The sequence below is a fragment of the Pan paniscus genome, chromosome 12 (assembly GCF_029289425.2).
Source record: "Pan paniscus chromosome 12, NHGRI_mPanPan1-v2.0_pri, whole genome shotgun sequence".
Classification (NCBI taxonomy): Eukaryota; Metazoa; Chordata; class Mammalia; order Primates; family Hominidae; genus Pan; species Pan paniscus.
In genome coordinates, this window is record NC_073261.2 from 79,376,231 (window position 1) to 79,398,307 (window position 22,077).

The 22,077-nt window shown below is 53.3% G+C and overlaps 1 protein-coding gene across 8 annotated transcripts in view; it reads right to left on the reverse strand.

Annotated features, from left to right (window-relative positions):
* TTC7A (tetratricopeptide repeat domain 7A) overlaps positions 1-22,077 on the reverse strand; it is a 158,717-nt gene that overhangs the window by 60,969 nt on the left and 75,671 nt on the right. For all 8 annotated transcript variants that reach the window (XM_055108008.1, XM_055108009.2, XM_034953071.3 and 5 more), the window contains 6 exons: positions 21,093-21,171; positions 20,107-20,264; positions 19,422-19,485; positions 8,509-8,646; positions 7,844-7,927; positions 3,130-3,234 (listed from right to left, as the gene is read on the reverse strand). In XM_055108008.1, coding sequence (XP_054963983.1) covers positions 3,130-3,234; positions 7,844-7,927; positions 8,509-8,646; positions 19,422-19,485; positions 20,107-20,264; positions 21,093-21,171 — 628 coding nt within the window. The remainder of the gene's footprint in view (positions 1-3,129; positions 3,235-7,843; positions 7,928-8,508; positions 8,647-19,421; positions 19,486-20,106; positions 20,265-21,092; positions 21,172-22,077) is intronic.

Below are 22,077 nucleotides of genomic sequence, written 5' to 3' on the forward strand. Positions count from 1 at the left end.
GGCTGACCCACTCTGGGCCTCCCTGTAGAACTAGGGATGGTGAGGCAGGAACCCAGCAGAAGGATGGGGCCAGTTTCCAGTCCTTGAGAAAAAGGGGCTCAAACACGAAATTTGTGGGGAGCTTGTTGCCTCCCTTCTCAGAACCCTTGGATATACCACAGCCTGATCTCTTTACAGTGCCACCTAGGGAGCAAGAATTAGGTGCAGAGTGCTGGGAGAACCCCCAAACCAAATACAGATCCCTCATCTGGTCCCTTCCTGGCAGGTTGGGATGTGTGTCGCTTGGTCAGTTACTAGTATAGCACCTACTATATGTAGGCTTCCTGTGGGGGAGAGGGGGTCAGAGTGCAAGACATGGCAAGTGAGCAAGTTCCCCATCTAGTTGGGAAGTCATGCACCACATAAGACAGAATTCATTGCCAAGTGAATGTGTCCATCGGCAAGAAGGATCCATCCAGCGAGCACCAGGCATTGAACCCTGGGCTGGGGTTTCAAAGAAGAGACAGATAATTCCTGCACTCAAGAAACACAGATGATCACAATGTGATGTGATCTGTATCCAAGACAGGTAGGAGGTGCAGGGGGTGAAGCTTCCAGATCAGGGAAGGTTGCCAGGAGCCCACCCCCGGGCCACCCATGGGACATAACTCTGGCCTGTGCCTGATTTAAACCCTGGCTCAAACTAGCCCCTGAACCCAAATATGCTGCTCAGCTGAAGTTAAACAGCTCACCCTTCTCCTCGATTCTGATGACAAGTCTGCATGTTTAAGTTTCCTTTTGGGCTTTTCTATTTATGTTGTCATTGATTACTTTGCTCCTAACTCATCTGATTTCAATTTGGACTGATTTGATCCTAATTTTATTACCATGTAATCTGAATGCACATAATTACTGTAATTATGCTGCTGAGGGAAACAGCTCCTGCATGGTGGGAAGACCTAAATTTAGGGCTTCCTGGCAAGGGCGGCCGTTGGCTGGGTGGACCCACAGCTACCTCAGAGCTGGCAGCCTTGAGGGGCACAGATGCCCTCCCCCGCTACACCCCCTCAGAGATGGGTATTTTGGGTTTCATCTCAGAGATGAGCTTGAGGCCCCTCTCAGAAGCCCTAGGAGCAAGCAGCGGCCTGAGTTGGGGTCGGGGAGCCCACCTGCTCTGCACACTCTGGCTCATATCTCCACCCTCTGCTGCACGTGCTCAGCACCCATGGGCCACCTGCATCTGAAGTGCTTGCTCACAAGGTCGCCCTACCTCTGGGTGCCAACTGTCTTCCCCAAAAGACCTGGGAACCAAGGGTTCCCTGATACTCATGAGGTGGGGGAAAGCAAGCTGTGATGCAAGGGCCTGGTTTTGGCCCTCCTGTATCCTCTCTTGCCCTCTGAGTTCAGTCTGAGGCTGTCTCCTCCATGATGCCTCCCTGACCTGTCCAGCCCTCTCCCTACTTGGTCATTTATGTCCCACCCGAGGAGACTTACTGTTTCCATTTTACAGATGAGAAAACTGAGGCACAGTGAGGTTAGGTGCCTTACTCTAGGGTACCCAGTGGGTGGGCAGTGAAACTCTTAACTACCTCATTACACTGCTCCTTCCAAAGCCCAGAGCCCATTACAGGACTGATCTCACGTAATTCTCCCCAGCCTAAATGACAGCATAAAGAACACGAGCCAGATGCCACACTTTCCCTTCCTCCTGATCAGCCACAGAGGGGATGGGGCACTTCAGACACAGGGATCTGAGAACCAGGTGGAAAAGGGGAAAGGTGCTCTTTTCATCCAGCCTCTTTGTGCTTGGGAGGACTGACTCCCTGGAGCAGAGAGAAGGCAAGCCCTGCTGCGATGATGAGGTGGGGACCCAGCAGAGGGATGGGGCCAGTTTCCAATCCCAGGGAAGAAAGGTTGGAACATGGAATTTGTGGAAAGCTCATTGCCTCCCTCCCCAGAATCCATGACTTGTTTGTGTACAGGAGGGAAAGTGGCAAGAAGAGTTGTAAAGGCTGCTAATTATGAAGCTCCTGCTGTATGCACCCAGAGCCTGGCCCCCATTGCCTTAAAAACAAGCTGGGCACACAATGGTGAGGGGGTGGCTGAAGGTGTCAGGCCAACTGGAAGACAGGGAGGCCATCTCCAGGGGAAGTGCCCACTTTAGGAGACCCTGGGCCCGGAGAGCAGATGAAGGAACTGGGGAGATGTGGGTGGAGAAGGGCCTGATATCCATCATGTGGGAGGGAGGATGCGCTTGCTCTGTGTTGCTTGAGACGGTAGAAATAGGAGGCTGACATCAGCAAGCTGATTGGGACTGAAGAAAGCAAAGATTATCCAGAAGTGGGCCCCCAGTCGGAAGAGATACCTGCGCAGAGGCCCCATTGCTGGGGCCCAGTGCCGTGGCCCAAGAGCCCCCATAGGCCTGGAGCAGCATCCGAGCAGACCCAGGGCAGGAGGACTACAGCAAGGCGGGGGACCTGGGCTCCTGGCACTGTTCTCCTTCACTACTCCAAGCTGCTGATCTCATGGGAGTCTTCAGGAGCCTGCAACCCCCAACTGGGGGGTTAAAGGCCTCCAACTGGGGAAAGAGCAGACCTGGAGCCATAGCCTCCTAACAGTTCAGCTGCTTCTGCAGAGAGCAGTAAGCAGGCAGCGGAGCACAGAGCAGGGCCCTGGAGGGCTGGAGCCAAGAGGAAGGAGAGGGGCTGACAGAAAAGACCAACTTCCCATTCCGCCAAGAGCAGCTCTGCCCCCAGAATCGCGCCTTGCAGGCCCTTGCAGATTGGATGCTAAGGTCATCTGAAGCCTCAGAAATGATGAGGCTGGTCCAGGTAACTCAAGGTCTTACCTACAACTCTGCTGCTGGGCAGGTGGGGAACACCTCTACTTCCTTATGTTTCACTCTCTGGAGGCCACAGTTCAAGGCTGAACTGCCAAACCAGACACCATCCTGAGTCAGGGGACCCTGCCATTGGAGGCTGGCAGCTAGCTCCTCAGAGACTTTCTCCCTGCCCAGGCCCATCTGCCTGGTAGCTCCCATCCTTTCCACCTTCTGCATGCACCCTCACATACACGTCAAGACGTGCACAGCCAGCTGCTGCCACCCTCCCCACAGGAGGCCTCTGGGACCTGCCCTCACAGCTCACTCACCCAGTGAAGGGACCCGATGCAGACCTTCGCGGCCATCAGGGGCACGGTGGGGTCCGAGGGCCGCAACTTCACACACTCCCGCAGCAGGGACACAGCGTAGGCTGACTGCAGAAAAAAAGAGCAGGAAACACTGTCACTCACAGTCCTGGATCTCAAGGGCCCACAGTGGGGCGAGCTTCCCAAACAACCAAGCCTTGCTCTGTATCCCTTTGCTCTCAGGAGCCAGGAAGAGGTCCAGGGCAGAGAAGCCTAGGCAGTGTCGGCAGGCAAATCCCTCCCTGGGCCTCAGTTTCCTCATCTGAAGATTAGAGGCTGTGACCCTTGCTCTTTAGGTAACATGATGACAGCTAACATGAAAACGAATGGAAGGTCTCCCCAAGGAATTCAAATTTCAAGCACAGAAATTTTAGAGGTAGAAAGGGGCTCTCTAAATGAGGGCTGGGCATGGTGGCTCACGCCTGCAATCCCAGCACTTTGGGAGACCGAGGAAGGCAGATCACTTGAGCTCAGGAGTTCGAGACCAGCCTGGCCAACATGGTGAAACTCCGTCTCTACTAAAAATACAAAAATTAGCCAGGTGTGGAGGCGTGTGTCCATAGTCCCAACGACTCAGGAGGCTGAGACACGAGAATCGCTTGAACCCAAGAGGTGGAAGTTGCAGTGAGCCGAGATTGTGCCACCGCACTCCAGCCTGGGTGACACAGTGAGCCTGTGTCTCAAACAAACAAATAAATAAATAAGGACTCTGGAGGCATGGCCAATGGCCGGGTTGGGGGTCGTATAAAGGCTGGCAGAGAGGAAGGGGAGATGTTCTAAACTGGCAGAGCCGGAGAGAACCTCCAGACAGTAATCTGAGGATCCCCCCAGGCTTCAGGGACTCAGACTGGACCTGCTGAGGACGGCCAAGTGTGAAGGAGGGCTGGGCGGCGCGGGGCAGCCACAGCCAGACAAGAATGTTACCAATAACAGTAATGAGAAGAACAGCAGCAGCAAACACTTATCCAGATCTTGGGATGTGCAGGCATTGTCCTAAGTCTGGGGATGGCAAAACAGTTCACAGGCCAAATCTGGCCCTCTGCCTATTTTTGTAAATAAAGTTTTACTGGAACACAGCCATGTGCATTCATTTACATACTGTATATGGCTGTTTTCCTGATACAGTAGCAGAGCGGAATAGTTGCAAAAAACTGTTGGGCCTGCAGAGTCAACAACGTCTACTATCTGACCCTTTACAGAAAAGAGTCTGGAGACCCCTGTTCTAAGTGCATTTTAAATACCAAGTGATTTAATTTTTACAGCAATCTTATGATGCAGATACTCTGACTCTACTTTACAGATGGGAAAACTGAAATGCGGAGAAGTTAGGTAACTTGTTCAAAGCCACACAGCCTATGAATGGCTGAGCTGAGGTTTGAACGTAGCCTGGCTCTAACCACTACCCTACACTGCCTCTATGATGAGCAACTTGGCCAGAAAGGCGGCCTGTTTCCCTGCGCGCCCCCTCCCCTGTCCCCCCCCACCACCAAAAAAAAAAAAAAAAACACACACACACACACTCTCTTTCTGGGCTGGAACCTTTTCTAAGAAACTCAGCAGTAATCCTCCCAGTGTGTACACCCCTGTACCTGTGTGACCTCCAGGTTTACAGGTACCTGTGTGTAACTATGACAATTCCCATGTACTGGGCCCTACTGTGGGCCAAGCAACCCCCCATTAATTAGCTCTCATATCCCCCCAGCAACTCTGGAGGTACAGAAGGAAACGGAGGCTCTGGAAGGCTCGCCTGTCTACAGCAGGGTATGAGCAACTGGCAGGTGCACAGCTAGGATCCGAATGGTCTATGTCCACCCTGGACACCCCGCCTCCCTCCAGCTGGCCTCCCCTTTTCCCCGCCATCTAAGGAAGAGCTTTTCTCAACCCAGACGTGATAGATTTCCCTGGGCTTTGGCTCAGACTTATTAGGTTAATTGCGGGTGTCTTTGCCGAGGGTGTGCTCTCACCCAGTACTGGGCTAGGCGTTGTGCGGTCACTCAGGAAAGGGGATGAGGTCATGGCTCTTTCCTCAAAGGACCCCACAGAAAGGGTGGGAGAGACAAAAAAGGCCACCACCCCCATGGCTCTCTCTGGAAACAAGAGGGTAGGAGGCCAAGCACAAGAGGGTGTTAGCAGGTGACCGGCTCCTGCAGGCTGGGAGACTCCACAGGGTGCCCAGTGTGGGCGGGTGCCAGGGTGCCCGAGGGGCTTGAAGGCACTGTCAGGCTATCTACCTCCTCCTGAGGCCCTGCCCTGGGAACACCACTCCAAGTCCCTCCCCAAGGCCCCTCCATCCACACCCCAGCAAGCCTCAGGCTTCTCCTCGGCCTCCTTCTCATGGCTGCTGAACTCTGGATCCTTGCCACACAGGGTTCTCTAACCCTGACCCTCTGCATTCCACCCCCTTCCACCCCACCCCCACGTACACCAAAAAACGCTGCTATTTAAGGAGCCATCTGAGGACTCAGCAGCCGGAGCAGCAGCTTTTTTTTTTTTTTTTTTGTCATGCTGGTTACCTAGCAACACAGCCAATGCAATTGCCGCACAGAGAGCAAGAGAAGGAACGACCTAAATCATGTCACGGAACTCATCCATTATTCCTGCAGGTTCAACTACCCAGACTCACCTTCTGGAAGGCCTTTCGGGCATAATCACAGATACAGGCCCTTGATTCCACCTTAGGCTTTCAGCAAAGGCAAGGTCTGGCCACTCTTGAGGGCTGCCTGGGACAATCAGGCAGACTGATTTGGTGGGCAGGGTTCCCAAGGGGGGTGGAGAATGCTTTCCAGAACAATCTCCTGCTGCACCGAACACACAGTGTCTCCAGCCCATGAAGCCTCATGCATGAGCAACTGGCCAATCTTAACTCCCTGATGCAAGCCCACTCCCGGGCCCACCTTGCTCGTCTGTGAAGGAGCCAAGTCGCGAAACCAGCTCCCTGGATGCTGGGATGGTGCCAGGCTGTGTCTGGATCTCTCTGAGTCCAGCTAGTCAGAGGCAGAAGACTCCTTACCTCCCAGGCTATCACGACACCTTTGACTGAGCCTGGAGAGCGTCTAGGAGCCTCTCTCAGATTTAAAGCTAACTTGCACGTGCAGTGAATTTTTCTGAGCAGGAGTCCTCAGCTTCCCTTACCTCCTGAAAGGAGTCCAGGACCCACAGAAGGGTGCGAACCACTGCTCTGGCCCTAGGCCTCTCCCACCTGTACTCACTGTCCCAAGATTAGACGGGTTTTCTGTGTTTCCCAGAGGTAGGAAGAACCTGCCCATGCAACTGTGAGCTGTCTGCCCAGGCTCCATGGAAGCTCCAGCTCCACCTCCTCCCGGCCCTGTCCCTACTACCCCAGGCTGACCGGTGCCTTCAACACCTTCCTGTCCCCATCCCCACGGCCAGCTCGTCTTTTCCAGCCCCTTCACCGTTGCCCACATTGTCTCCTTTGCCTGCAGTTCTGTAGGAGGGTTTCTCTCACTCCCTAACCCTTGGAGGGCCAGGGCCTTGCCCTGTGTTCTGAATTCTCCCTGAGCCTTGACAAGACCCTGCTGAGCACAGAGCCAAGGAGATCATGCTGTGACTTCAAGATGCTCTGTGAGGTGTCCGATGTGATGGGGGAGAGGAGAGAGGTTTGGAAAGACACATGCCCAGCAGATGGGGGCAGGGAAGGCTCCCCAGCAAGCCTCTCCCCGCACTCAGGCTGCAGCACCTGCTCCTCTTCCCCCTCCCTGCCAGGGCCTGGCCTGCCTCGGCTGCCGAGGCCCCGAGCTGGCTGGCACGCCCTTGATGCGTGGAGGAGGCACTGGCAAGCCAGGAGGGCCCTCCTCAGAGACGGCTGCAGGGCCAGAAATGGAACGTGGCACAGATGGGCCAGGGGGGCGAGGAATTCCCTCAGCCCCATGAAAGGGCTCTGGATATTTACAGCTCCTGGAACAATCTGCAAGCTCATGCCACCTTATTTCCTGCATTCATAGCATCCTCAGCCCCAACACCCTCAGAACTCAGCTCCAGAAAGGTTTTCCTTTCATGTCACTGCTTAAAATAGAGGCTTATGTAAGTATAATTCTGATCGGAGCAAAAAGCAGGGGTGATGGCACCGGAGCTGGGTGGATAGAGAGTGAACTCATGCCCGGTGCTCCTTGCTCCGGGCAGCGTCCTGCCAGGCCCTGTCCCCATGCAGGTGCTCCCAGCCCCATGCATCATGCAGTACTCCCTCCGAACTCCCTTGTGGGTGCTGCTGTTCTGCTCTGCCCTTTAAGCTTCCCCTCCAAGGCAAGTCTCCAGTCCACAAGCAGGCCATTTCCTGATGCTATGCTCAGTGGACAGGATGAGAACTACAGCCCACGTGGAACAATGTTCACTCACCTGGATGCACCTCATATCCACCACATGCAGTCACATTATTGGCTCTTCAGCACAGAGGATACAGTGCTCCCATGCATGTACGCACGCTCAGAGAAAAGCATCCACAGACTCACACCTGCACACCGGCACGCTCATAGCTCGCACGTGGACAGGAATTCACACAAGGTGTCTGTGTGGCCCACCCCACGCCCCTCACTCTCCCGGAGGTTCAAACCAGCGGCAGGATAATCCCCACCCTCTCCCCTGGCCAGAAAAGCCCCTCTGTCCATCTCAGCAGAGCCCCCTGCGGGTGAGTGTGCAACCCCTAGCGCCCCCTGGGCCTTACCTTCCCACAAGCCACCATGGAGAGGGCCACCTGGTACCAAAGGTGAAATTCTCCAAACGCAAACTTCATGGCTCGCTCCAGGCACTGGGGAGGGGAGATAGTCAGCACTTACCCACCAGGGGTCCTCCCACCCCAGCCATCCGCACCCTTCCAGGGTAGTTACTGCCCAAGTCACCGCTTTTGGGAGGCTGCAGGAGGCCCGCACTTGGCTCCTGGGAGACACCCTGCCGAAACCCAGTTCCTGCCCCTGGCATGCTGTGTGACCCTACTCAAGTCTCTCACCCTCTCAGGCCCTCAGTTCACCTCCTTAACATGTGAATGATCTCACAGGGTGATGGCAAAGAGCAAATGGAATAAGATTTGTGAAAGTGCTTTCAAAACGTAGACATGTAATAAAAATAGCAGCGAACATTTATTATTACTGTGCATGGCACTGTTCTCAGCCTTTCACATGCACTCTCCCCAACAACCTTGTCAGGTGGGTTCTCTAACTACCCATATTTCACCAATGAGGAAGCTGAGACTTGTACAACTTGCCGAGGTCAAAGCGGCAGAGCAGCCTGGCAGGGGAATGACAGGTGGAGAAGGGACAAATGGCTCTGTCTGATTTCCTTTACAGACCACCTGACTCCGGAGAGTGCGGTGGGCTGCATGGCTGGCCGTACCTCCGAGAGCATGACGTACTGTCCCCTTCTGCCCAACGTGATGCTCAGGAGGTCATAGATGGCTGCGGCATTCTGCAAGCTCACTGTCCGGTCCTCCTCCTGCTCCGGCACCCGGCTCAGCACCACATCTCGAGTTGCCTGTGGGTGGGACATTGTTTGGGAAAGAGTGAGGAGAGTAGATAAGCAGGTGTCTGTCTTCGCAGGGCCCCCACCTTGCTGGCCCAGCCGCTATCACCTTTTTGCCACTGCCCCAAGCCAGAAAGATGGCCACACTCCCAGAAATGGCCTTTTCCTATCTCCACAAAGGCCCTCTCCAAGAGAGAAAATCCTTCACCCTTAGCCCAGTTTAGGTGAGGGAGCAGTTCTGAGGGGTCAAGCTTCTGGTATTCAATTTGTTATTCTACAAAATTTCAAGCCTACGGAAAAGTTGCAAGAATAGTCTCATAACCGAAAACCCTTCCTCAATGTTCCTCTCTCTATATAACTATTATTGTCCAGGATCCAGTCCAGGATCATACCTTGTATTCAGGTGCCATGTCTCTTTAATCTCCCTGTATCTGGAAGCAGCCCTCCACTTTTCTCTCTCATGACACTGGCATTTTTGAGGAGCACAGGCCAGTCGTTTTATGGAACAGTCCCTGGTGTGTTTGCAATTCTCACAATTACAGCAGGAGTTTTGGCTAAGATGTGAAAGTGCCTAGATCGGGTAGGTGGCTCTGCTGCTTGACTCTTGGTGGGGAGGTTGGGCTGTGGCCCCCAGTGCCCTCTTCTCTTCCTCTTCAGCCTCTCAAGTAGCTTTGACAACGACATTCCCAGAGCCCCCCCTCCCTTCCTCTCTGTGTCCAGCCCGGACCCTCTCCTGGCTCCTTCCAACCATGGAAACTCTCCTCCGTCCCTCCCCAGGGAGAGCTTCCCCACACTCAAGAACTCTGCTCTTGGCGTCCAGCGCCGAGGATTTCAGTAGCTCACAGAGTTGCCAGATGGCTGCTGGGGGTGGGGGTAGGAGAGGGAAATGTGCTGTATGAGCGGGAAATTCTGTCTAATTCCAAGAGGGGAGCTCCTCATCACCAAGCCAGAAGCTCCCCATCAAGGATGTGGGACTCTTGTGTTCTTTGGTATGTGCAGGTAGTCCCACCCCTCTGCCCACCTCTGTACCCTGGGGGCAACACGCAGGCTGGGGGCAAAAGGGTGGAAAGGGAGAAGCTCCGCAGCTGCAGGAGTCACGGGGGCCTCCAAGCAGCCACAGGGCAGGGACTTAGGCAGAGGACACTCTGGGGCCAGAAATGGTAACATATCCACCCCCACTCCAAGGGCTGTGCGGGAGCTGGGCAGAGCTGTGTTCTGGGCAGATGCTGCTGGGGGCCGCCCCCAGCATCCTCCCTTCTCCTGCTCATTCCCCTCTGCCAAATGGGGCTGTCTCCTGCATCTCCCTCCCTCTGTCTGAGCCTCCTTCTGTACAATAGTACTTGCCCTCCTCTGCTTCCATACACAGGACCTCAAGGCCAAGGACTCAGCCTTCCTAACTGAATAAAAAGGAGCTGCCAGCCCTAAAAACCCAGATCTCCCTCATCAGAGCTACCCCATCCCTCCTATGCAGCAAGTGGGCCTCACAGCTTCCCTTGGGCAGGACTGCTCTCCCCTCCTCCAGGTGAGGCGCTGGAGGCAGAAGCCCAAGCCCCTGAGGCCTCCAGACCACAGGCTCTGGGTGTGTCCTGCAGTGCAGGGCTGGAGGGAGTCCTCCCAGAAGCCTCCGGAAGCCAAAACACCTCCAAGACCCAAGGAAGTGACTCACCCTGGGGGACAGCTCAGTCACTGAGAGACTGGTGGCCAGGGGTTCTGATGGCTGCCCTGTTGCCACAGTTGGTGAGTGCTGCCCATGCCCCCATGGACTTAGATGGCCCAGGAGAGGGTGCCGGGATGCCTGGAAATCCCGGCAAGGCTGAGCTCTGGAGTCAGCCTGTGGAACAGGAGCCGCTCAGGAGCTCCAAAGGGTTGAAGGAGAGGAGTGGAGAAAGAAGGTGCCAAGAAATCCCCCTCCTTCCCAGTGAAGTCCACCCACACAGCCACCAACAGGAAGAGAGAAGAAATTCTAGGGAGAGGGTTGGCAGGAGCTAGTCCCCTGAGCCAACTAGGAATACAGCCCTCGTTCTGTCCCCGGCGATGTACTGCCCCACTCCGTCACCTCCAGCAGCTCCCCAGCTCTGGCCACCCAGGGTGGGGACCCACAGGGGCGGCCTCCAACAGGCAAGAGTGGCTCGGGAGTGAGAGGACGGGGGCACAGAGGCCCTGCCCATGGGGAGAACAGGAAGGAGCAGCATTATAGGATGCACATCCCCGAGTGGAGGCTGACCTGGAATTCTGGTGGAAGCAAGAGGTTATGATGGGAGCAGGTGGAGCCAGGCAGTCTGCAGGGGTGGGAAGAAGCTTGGCTGGGCACATCCAGGGTCTGGGGACCCTCCTGCCTGTCCGTGCAGACCAATCTTGTTCAGGGGATAGTGGGCTGCGAGCCATCACTATGGCCATTGGGATAAAATCTAAACTCCTTTCTGGGGCAGCCTAACTGGCGGGCTTCTCTCCAGTGACATGGAACCCCTTGCTGGTCCCTACAGTCACCATGGCCCATCTTCGGTCATGCTGCAGTTCCCTCTATCAACCTGGACACCTTCTACCTCCTCACAACCCCATTCAGGACCACCCTCTTACAGCACCATCCCTAACTCATCTCACCAGGAGAGGTCAGGCCTCTCCTGTCCTCCCCCAACCCAGCCCATGCCTCAGCTGACATGCCCCCGTCTGGTTCACCAGTTCTTGCTCATGGCTAGACTCCTGGCCCCAGGCACAGCCTCACACACAGAACTTGACTCAACCTGCCTTCGCAGGGTGTGACACTCAGGAGAGAAAGATTCTGGGCCTGGAGTGGAAACCTCCCCCTGTCCACCCTAGACCTTGACCTTTAAGAGAACAGTGTCTGAATTTGTGTCTGGCAGAGGGAGGGGTGGATTTTCAGAACTGGGCGTTAATTAGGTCAGAAGAATAGGAACAGAAGAGAGGAGCATACTAGCAGCAGCGGCAGCACAAATCCTCAGGCTGGTGATAGGCCCTCAATAGGCAGGCAGCCAGGAAGGCTCCCTGGGGGTCCTAGGGACTGGTGCGAACTGGGGCCTGTGCAAGAGAGGGCTGTGATTCCCCAGTCAGAAGCAGAAGTGGGCTGAGTGATTACTATGGCTTTGGGGCAGGGCCGAAGTGAAATATTCCTGGTGGTTGCTGGGCAGTGCCTGTGTGTGTAACCATGGCAACAGGGAGGGGTAGGGGGAAATGGGACAGAGAAAAGGCAGGCATGGGGGCTGGTGGGTGAGCCACAGCAGAATAGAATTAATGTGCAGCTCAGGGGCCAGGGCCAGCCTCTGAGGCCAGGGCCTCAGACACTATGGGAGCATCAGTTCCTTCCCAGCACCCCCAGCTGTCCTGCTCCCTCCTCCCTGGCTCGCTGCCCTCAGGCCACATGGTGTACCCCCATGCTCTGGGAGTAGCTCTGACCTAGTCCCAGCCACATTCTTTCCCTTCCACCATTGAAGTGGCCTCAGAATCCTGCTTTCTTTCATTAGAAAATCCTCTAGATCAAATGCAGTAACAGATGTGAATGCACTTGTGACCCTTAAAGTAATACATGAACATTAAATCTTCTCACCATCTCTTCCTCACTGTTCTTAGAATAATGACAGAATGTTCTCCTCTGGTTTCTCCCTGCCTAGTGTGCACTGCCATAACCCCCACACCCACCCCAAGGCTGCCCAGCGCTGGGGATGCACTGCTCCGTTTAATCCATGCATTTAATCCCGGGATTTAAACCTAGGGCTTGTGTAGTTGTCCTGCTCCCAGCCTTTGTCCTTCCGGCTGTTCTCCTAGGGTAGCCCCTCCTCAATTAAAGAACATTCACTGCAAGCCTTCTGGCAGGTCAGAAGAGGAGAAGCCAAAGAAACAACGCTAGTCCCCATACACCCATCACCCAACAGCTCAGCACTGCTAGCATAACACATTTCTGGTCTTTGACCAAGTATCCATGAAGCAAACATGGGACCTTAGGGAAAGGCCTCAGGCAGGCTGGCCCGTGACAAACCCAAGGCAGGGACTACTCTTGGTCAAATAGCCAGCCCTATGCGTGTGACATGCATTACTCTTTGTTTTTTTTTTGAGACAGAGTCTCGCTCTTGTTGCCCAGGTTGGAGAGCAGTGGTGTGGTCTCGGCTCACTGCAACCTCCGCCTCCTGGGTTCAAGCAATTTTCCTGCCTCAGCCTCCCAAGTAGTTGGGATTACAGGCACCCACCACCACGCCTGGCTAATTTTTTTGTATTTCTAGTAGAGACGGGGCTTCACCATGTTGGCTAGGTTGGTCTTGAACCCCTGACCTCAAGTGATCCGCCCGCCTCGGCCTCCCAAAGTGCTGGGATTACAGGCGTGAGCCACCGCTCCCGGCCTGCATTACTCCTTTAGAAGCTGAATTGTCACATCCACCGTCTCATCTGGCCTCACAGTAACCCTGGGCAGGGATGAAACCACTGACCACCCCCCACCCTCTGCAGATGAGGACACTGAGCCCCAGAAGATGAACTACCTTGCATAAGGTCCCAGGGAGCTGAGGCTGAACCACCCCCCATTCCCTCAGTTGGCCAGTCTGGGACTGCTGCTGCTTGCCTGAGCTCTAGCTGCCTGGGAGCTCCTCTGCCAGCTTTTTCCAACCTAGTAAGATACAAGACTAGTCCTGATCCTTTGGTGGCTGCAGGGCCACAGGCAGCACTAACCTCTCCTTCTGCCCAGCCCTGTTTCTCCTCTCTAACCCTGGACATAAACAGGGCTCCAGTCTAAGAGAAGGAAAGGAAACTACCATGTGCAGCATGTTCTGTACGGCATCTCACAATGCTCACAATAATCTTCTGTGTACTCTCAGCCTATTTTACAGATGAGAAGACTAAGGGAGGCCAGGTAAGCTTTCCAATGCATACAAGACAGGGGGATGGGACCTAAATTAGAGCCTAGACATTCTGACTTCACTCCTGGCTCCTTCTGTACCTCCAGGTACCTCCGAGGAAGTGCCCAATAGCCTCATCCATGCCATAAGAGACCCTGGGCTGGCTCTGCTTACAAAAGAACTGAAGCAAAACACAAGGCCAGGCTTCTCCCATCAGGCCCTGGGTGCTGCTTCTCTGCAAAGAACATGTTCCCTGGGCAACAAGTCCAAGGCCCTGATCAACCGCATTCTCAAAAACAGGCTCTCCATTGGCCAAGGAACAAGGCTCAGGGCCTGTTGCTGCCACCCTCAGCCCCCGCAAAACTACCCCAGAAACAAGTCTCCTGGCAGTATCTGTACCCAGCACCTGCCCCCTCCCTGGAGGACACTGTCATGCTCCCCCTGTGCTGTCGTCCCCACCAGCAGACATAATTACCACTGGCTCTCGAGCTGCCAGTCCACAGAGCCAAGAAATAACATGCTCTGTGACATGTCCCATCCACCCAGCGACCCAGGCCAGGCCCACGCCAGCCTCCGAGCTCCTGCTGCGTCAGGTTCCTGCAGCAGAAAAAACAGCTCTTTCTGCCGGTTAGAGAGAGAGGCTCTCCCACCTCCACTGAACCAAGGGCTCTAAGCTGGCAGTGTTATCAGACCCTTCACCGCTTCAGCCTTCAGCAGAGCAGGGCCTTGTGTTAGAACAAACCAGATCCCAAAAGCTGAAACAATCTGTGCTCATCTGCTGAATCCCTAATGGAATCAAGCCCAGGAAGCACTTTTTTTTTTTTTTTTAACTGAATGGCACCCTTAATCCAGTTTATCTCCCAATCAGACCTGAACATTTTCAAAAATGACTAAGTCAGAATCAAGTATTTATCAGGACAGAATGAGGACATTTATCAGGACATATTGAACAACCAAAATGTACCAGGCACTTCACATTCATTTTCTTATTTAATTCACCAAAGTCATACAAGAAAGATCTTATTAGCTCCATTTTACAGATGAGAAAACCAAGGCTCAGGGTGGTAAGAAGCTCACCCAGGCCACACAGATTGTGAATGGTAAATTCAAGATTCAAACAGCCAGATGCCCAGCATTGGGCATGGCACAAAGTCTGTTAATCTGCAGAGTCCCAGGACCCAGAGACTTACCTATCCACCCCACTCTCAACACCAGGGCTCTGTACCCTTTCCATTTCTAAGAGCAGCAACTTGTTCGCCAGCTGAATGAAACAGGGATCCAAGGGTTCAGTTTACTTTAGCACATATTTTTATGCCCCAGATCAGTATTTCAGAAATAAGAAAGATTCCTGTATCTCCTAGTTCCCCAGCTGTCTCAGAAAATCAGGCTGGTTTGATACACGGTTCTTTCAAAAACAAGAATTTACATTTGAGGTTCAGCAGGCTGGAGTCATTCCTTCTGATTTGGGGACCAGGATTTCCTCCACATCCCTGGGTACAAACTGCAGTAGATGGGAGTCCATTTGGGACAGGAACTATGATTGAACTGTTAATCGTTGTCTTTACATTGCTGAGCATGGTCCCGCAAGCTGTAGCTCCTTGAATAAGATTAGATGGATACATGGTGGGTGGATAGACAGATGAATGGATGAATGGGTAGGTGGATGCAGGGTTGGTAGGTGGCTGGATGGATGAATGGGGGATGGATGGAATGATGGGTGGATGGATGAATGATAGGTGGATGAATAGGTGGATAGATGAATGGTGGGTAGATGGATGGATGAAAGGGTGGATGGATGAATGGGAGGTGGATGGATAAATGGATGAATGGGTAGGGGGATGCATGGTTGGTGGGTGGGTGGGTAGATGGATGAATGAATGGGTGGATGGATGGATGGATGGTGGATGAATGGATTAATGGGTGGATGGATGGATGGTAGATGAATGGATTAATAAGTGGACGAATGAATGGTGGGTAGGAGGATGGGCGGATGCAGAAATGATGGGAGGGTAGATGGCCAGAAGGATAAATGGTAAAGTGGGTCGGTGATAGATATATGAGTGAATCAATGATAAGTACGTGGATTTTTAAATGTCATTTTGGCTCCGAAGACCCAAAACTAGGTCCAAAACAGAAATCATCTTCAACCAGTTATATCTTATATCCTCCTTGCATTCCTGTGAAAGCATTAGTAAGGTTTCTATTTACCTCTTGAAAGACAAGGTCTCCCTCATTCATTCTGATCGCACATAGTCAGCTTGTAATAAAAACCATATCCAAGGTAGCAGCCCCACACCACACAGTCACTCCTGAGTTCCAAACCACAAAACAAGGAAGCCTGCAAACACCGTTTCCTGCAGCAGCTGCTCTGGATGTCCTGGAGGTGGAAGCAATGATGATGATGCCTCCTGGGTTGGCTCTGCGGAAAAAGCTTTCACTGCAGCATAATGCATTCTGCAGGTATTAGGAGAACCTAAGTAGCCGCCAAGGTCACCAGCTGCTGTTCTAGAGGTTTCTCCCCAAGCCCATCATTTGTAGCCAAACCCAGCCAACATCAAAGCGGGATGAGGAAAACCCTGCAGGTACATGGAGCCTTGGGGTTCAGCTGAGAGGTATCAGGGCAGGAGCTTGGGAGGCTGGTAGAGTGGAACCCATACCCTAGTCCTCTCACTGATCAAGAATGAGATTGGAGGTTGTGGGTGGATAGCTTGAGGTTGGGAGTTCGAGATTGGAGGGAAGGAGAATTTAAAACAAAGGCAGGAGAAAAGGCAGGTCTGGCCACTCAGAGAAACCATTCCCAGCCACAGAGGCCAGATCCAGCAGCCGGGGGAAAGGTCACTGCAGATGAAACACTAAAACTAAGTTCATTGCCAATACTCTCCCCCAAATCCCTCAAGTTTCTGAATGTCTAACAGGCTGGGTGTGCGTAAGGGGAAACAAACCAGCCAACCCCACAAGAGGTGCCTCCTCCCAGCCTCAGTGCAAACAGCGTCTGGGCAGTGCCTCTGTTTCCTATGCCACAGGGAATCTCCCAGGACACCACCTGGCCAGCCAACCCAGACTCACCCACCCCATAACCCCTAGTCTCTGAGGCAGGCTGCCAGCCACACTGTCTTACAAAAGGGAAAGAGCTGCTTGGAGGAGATCGCATACTCAGGAAAACCCACCTGGCTCCAAGCACGGGCCATGTTTCTGTAAAAGGCCATTCTCCACTTGGAGGGTTTGGGGGTGGGTGGACAGCCTTAACTGAAAGGCATCTGAACTCTGTCCTGAGGACTCAGATCAAGCAGAGGCTACAGAAAATGACTTGGGAAGACAGAGCTCAGCTTCACTCCTACCAGGAGAAAAATTATGACCATCCTCACCCTGACAGGCTTGTCCCTTTTACAAAGCCCTCTGATCCCCAAAGTCACCTCCTTGGCCTTTTACACTTAAGACCAAGGATTAGAGCAGTGGGCAAGGGAAGTACCAGGATGGAAGTCCAGGAGCCCTGCGTCCTGGGGCTTGGAAACTGCTGAGGGAGAAGGACATGTTTGAGTCATGGCTTCAAGGCTTATTAGTATATGACCTTGACCAACAGCCATACCTGTCCTGGACCTCACTTTTGTCATCTGTAAGATGGGAACATACAGTATTAGACTGAACTATATGAAACTGTTGTTTTTGCAGGTCATAAACCATTGAAAATTGGCAATTTCATATGACTCAACATAATGCTCACCTAATCAGCTTGGAACCTCCCTAGCTGAGAAAGGACCTAACAGACGACCCCGTTTCCAGCCTTTCACCACCTACCTGTAAATTGCACTGGAAGCCTCAGTACACAAAGGCCACAAAATAACCAGTGTTTAGGCCGGGCACAGTGGCTCATGCCTGTAATCCCAGCACTTTGGGAGGCTGAGGCAGGTGGATCACCTGAGGTCAAGAGTTCATGACCAGCCTGGTCAACATGGTGAAACCCCGTCTCTACTAAAAATACAAAAATCAGCCAGGTGTGGTGGCACGCACCTGTAATCCAAGCCACTCGGGAAGCTGAGACAGAAGAATCGCTTTAACCTGGGAGACAGAGGTTGCAGTGAGCCAGGATCGCACCACTGCACTCCAGTCTGAACGATAAAGGGAGACTCTGTCTCAAAAAACAACAACAACAACAACAACAACAACAACAACAACAACCACCACCACAAAAAAAACCCTGTGTTTCCAGACAGATGATTCCAGGGCAGTCTCACTGGAGGGTGAACGTGGTGAAATGGCGGAGAGGGGATGGGAATACTGGTCTGCATCTGGGGTTCCATATTTCAAAACTAGGATTCAGTCTGTGGTCAGAGTAAGGGCCCATTTTAAAAAGTAAAAAGCACACTGTTCTCCCATGAAAATCAGATGCGGCACATGGTCCCTCTATCTCCACAGCTGCTAACCAGCAAGACAGCCCCTCCCCTGGGCAACCACTTACCCACCTCACAGGCAAACATTTTAGGGCAACACGCTGGCCAGCTGGCACTCCCATCCAAATATCCACACCCTACACAGAAACTCTCAGATCCAACATGGACCAGCCCCAGCTGAGGCAGGATGCAATCCCTCTGCCCCACAGGCCAGCGCCTGCTCCTATTTGCTGGGAGGCCTGAGGCACCAGAGGCAATCTGATTACCAACGCTATCTAAGCAAGCCCTGGCATCGCACGGTCCCAGGCATCCAAGGGAACATTCACTTCCGGCTGTTCAGGGATCCAGCTCATGGGATCTTGGTTTCTTAACCTCCATATCCATACACTGCTCTCAGATGCATCGTTTTTTTAAAAACCTATTTCTCAACCTGGTGGTTCCCAGCTCACCAGCTCTGATGGGCCCCTTGGTCGGAGGACTTGGACCTGACCATGTAGATGACTCCTGTGTGCTTGGCTTCTGATGCTCCTGCCCCACTCTTCCTGTGCTCCCTTTGGACCAGTCCAGTCCATCCTTCATCTTACCACCTCCTCAACCACACAGCCACAGTGCACTCTCCTTTGCTGAGCACCCAAAGTGCTTAGCCCTGGGCAAACATTCCTTGGTACCATGGCCACCATATGTGTGCAAGCACGAGTGTGTGCGTGCATCCACGTGCGTGTGTTTGCCTCATCTTCCTGCCCAGGACATGAGCGATGGGTCCTGTAGAAAAGTCTAAACAGCCAACTTCATGTGTGCTTTGTCTAGCACGATTTGTCTTCTCCTCTGCGTTCTTTTCCCATAGCATTCACGCGTGGACATCCTGCATATTGTAGTTTTTGATTAATTTACTGCCTGCTTCCCTTTACTAGAATGTAAGCTCCACGAGGGAAAGGACTTTTCTCCATTTTGTTTGCTGCGGCATCTCTGGTGTCTAGAGCAGGGTCTGGCACAAAGTAGATGCTCAATAAATAGCTGTTGCGTGAATAAATGAACTCCTTCCATAGGCACGCTTACCTTTGTGAGTATTGTTATATTACAGGGGAGAAAACGGAGGCTCAGAGAAAATAAGTGATGTGCCCCAGCCCTCAACTAACACGCAGAACTGGAACCTGATTCCATGCTTTCTGACTCCAAAGTACACATTCCTTCCATTCCCTACCTGCCACGTTCTCATATCTGTCACAGCACCCAACACACAGCTATGTAACATTTTACTGTGACCTTGTTGATGATCATCTTTTTAATCCCAAAAGAGGTGGGTGGGGACTTAGGCACTCAGTCTCTACTTATTTGGGGGCAGAACGCAGGCCTCCAAATGAAGCCTTCGACAGCCAATTCCAAACCTAATGAGCAAGACTTGCTGTATGGCGGCCCAGGGCCAAGAACCATCTACTTTAGGAGTATCCCTGGGAGACAGAGTTTGGCTAGGTCACGGGTGGCCTGTACCTGGGGCCCCACAGCCCTTCCCCACAGGGTCAGAGGGCCAGAGGCCCCTGAAGGACATCCTGGAGCCTACCATGGATTCGCTGATGAGGAGGAGCAGGAGGGCTTCCTCGATGTTGTCCTTGGGGCAGTAGAGGCTGAAAGACACAAATGACAGGCCTGGCTAGAGCACACACCTCACCAGACAGCACCACTGACCCACCATGCCAGCCTTCTGCCCCAGAGTCAGCACCAGCTCGGTAAGGTGACCTCTTCCTGCATAATTCATGGGCACCGGATACCATATGCCCCAGAGTGATGGATCTGAAAGGCTGTGGTGGGTGGCGGCTGCTGGGCTGGAATAGTACGGATTCTCCCAGGGAGGAAACATTCCTCCCAGCACCAGCACTGCAGGGAATGGCTGGGGCAAGGAGCAGGGAGAAGCCAGAACTACGCTCTGCTGGTTGGCTACAGACCGCACCTTCGATGAATGGCACAAGCGAGAGAGAGGTGTATCAGACAAGACTACTGGGAAGACAGGTAACCTCCAAATGATTTCTTTGGTCTCCGAGTGCCTTATAGGATTATCTCCACAACCTGGACCCCAACACCTGCCTTCTCTAGTTCATCTGGCTCCTGCTGAGACTGAGGAGGCTGGCTGGCAGTGTGCTGAGTGGACACTGGAGGAGGGCATGGGGCAAAGAGGAAGCCACCAGTGGGGACAGAACCCTGCGTGAGACGTGAGACTGGCAAGGTGCAGCAGGGCAGGCAGAACTTACTTGTCTCCTTCATAGAGGTGAGGTTTCCGCAGGGCCTGAGTGGCGAAAGAACTCTCCTCCTTGCCCATGAACTCAGGCAGAGGGTGGGACAGGGGGCTCCAGTAGCACTCCTCACTCAGGGAGTGCAGCAGGACCCCCGCCAGGTGCTTGGCCGCCATCTGGCAGAGAGGGAAGCACTCGGACCCAGGCACAGTTGTCAGCTCTACCCCAGCATGACCTAGAACGCCCTCTGCCCATCCCAGCTAAATCTGCCCCGCTTGCAATGTGCGGCTCTTTGGGTAAACTCCCCAACCCCACTCCCAAGGAGCCCCCTTGCTCCTTCAGTCCCTCCAACACTGGGGCTCCCACCCCTCTGCTGGCCTCAGACGGCTCCTACCTCATCTTTTCTCTTCTCTCCTCTCCTAGACAAGAGGAGCATTTCCTCCCTCTCCTGACCCCTTGGAGCCCAGCCCCACTCTGAGTATTCAGCAGGCCCTTGCAGTATTCGGAAGAGCATAATGCCACAGGCATGGGCAGCTCTCTCTCTCTCAGGTGCCTTTCTGATATTCGATGGAGAATTATAGCATAAGAAGCAGCTGTGGCTCTCTGGTTTGGACAAACTAAGGACTAGGAGGGCAGGCCTGTGTTGGGGCAGGCAAGCAGGGTCATTGCTGTTTATTAGGATCATAAACAAATCCCTAAAAGTTCGCATAGCACCTTGCTAGTGGTGGTAGCAAGTTTGTCAACACAGTTTGCCCAGGGAAGCGCTGGCAGTAGATCTGAAATCTGATTTAACATGAGGGACTATCTGCAATGCCGTGGGGGGAAAGAGGCTGCACCTCCCTGGCTGCGTGGGAAAGGATGCTGAGATTGATTACCAACCTCTGCCACAAGCAGGCAGGAGACCTACTGCCACCCCTGCTTCACAGGCTCCCTGCAAGGACTTCTGTTGTCTCCCACCAAAGCTGACTCCTAAATAAGCCAGCACTGCCAGCACCCCACATTACCACTTTGAAGTTCTGAGTTGCTTTGGTCTCCACAGTCCGCAGCACCTCCCGGAGCTCTCTCATGCCCTTCACGATGTTCCTGGTGGGAGGACGGCAGAAGTAGATTTGTTACCAGCCTAGCTCACAAAGAAGGATGCTCTCAGCACACCAGCAGACCCCAGGAGGAGCTGACTGCTGGAGTTTTATGTGAACACATTCGATAACTGGAGTGAAAAGTTAGAGTTGTAACACCAGGACTTTAGAGGCCCAGGACATCAACAAAAAGGAGGGAGGATCCCTTTTCCCCTAGTCCCTTTCCCTCTTTCCCCCCAGCAACTTGGGCTTCCGGTTTACCACCAAAGGGGTACCAAGATTGAGTATCTCAAACAAGGTGTGACCTTGGCCTAAGAGCCTTGGGCTGGTGTCAGACTTTCTGACCTCAGTCAGTCTCAAATTCTCCAGCTTCACTTGCTGTATCCGATTGATGCTGGATTCCATCCTCCCCTCTCTGTCCCTAGTACCATGGCCCCAGGCTGGCCTGCCTCACCTTGGGCCTTGATGACCACACCAGCCAGTCTCGCCACTTTCAGTCAGCCTTCTGTGCCTTGAAATAGTTTTCAAGCTTTTAAAAGTGTGAGCCATAGTGACAAATACATCTTACATGGCAACCCATTACCCACATACACTTCCCTGACACAAAACCGAAGTTTCTCGACAAAATACCCATCTCTCCTATGTGCAATCAACACTGAGGTTTTCCATTTTCCTTCTACCTCTACCCCCATTTTGTAACATGCTGGCTGCAGCCCACTAAATAGATCTTGCACTCCCACTAACAGGCTGTGGCCCACAATGTGAAAAACTGCTCCCACTGCGCCTTGGGGGTCTAGTGGATGCAGGATGGTCACCTGGATCCTCTCAAGTCCAGCCCTACAGTGGCCCCAGGGCTCACAGAATAAGCCCTCAGCGTAGCTTCCTGAGGCTGTGGGGCCTGCCCCTCACCTTT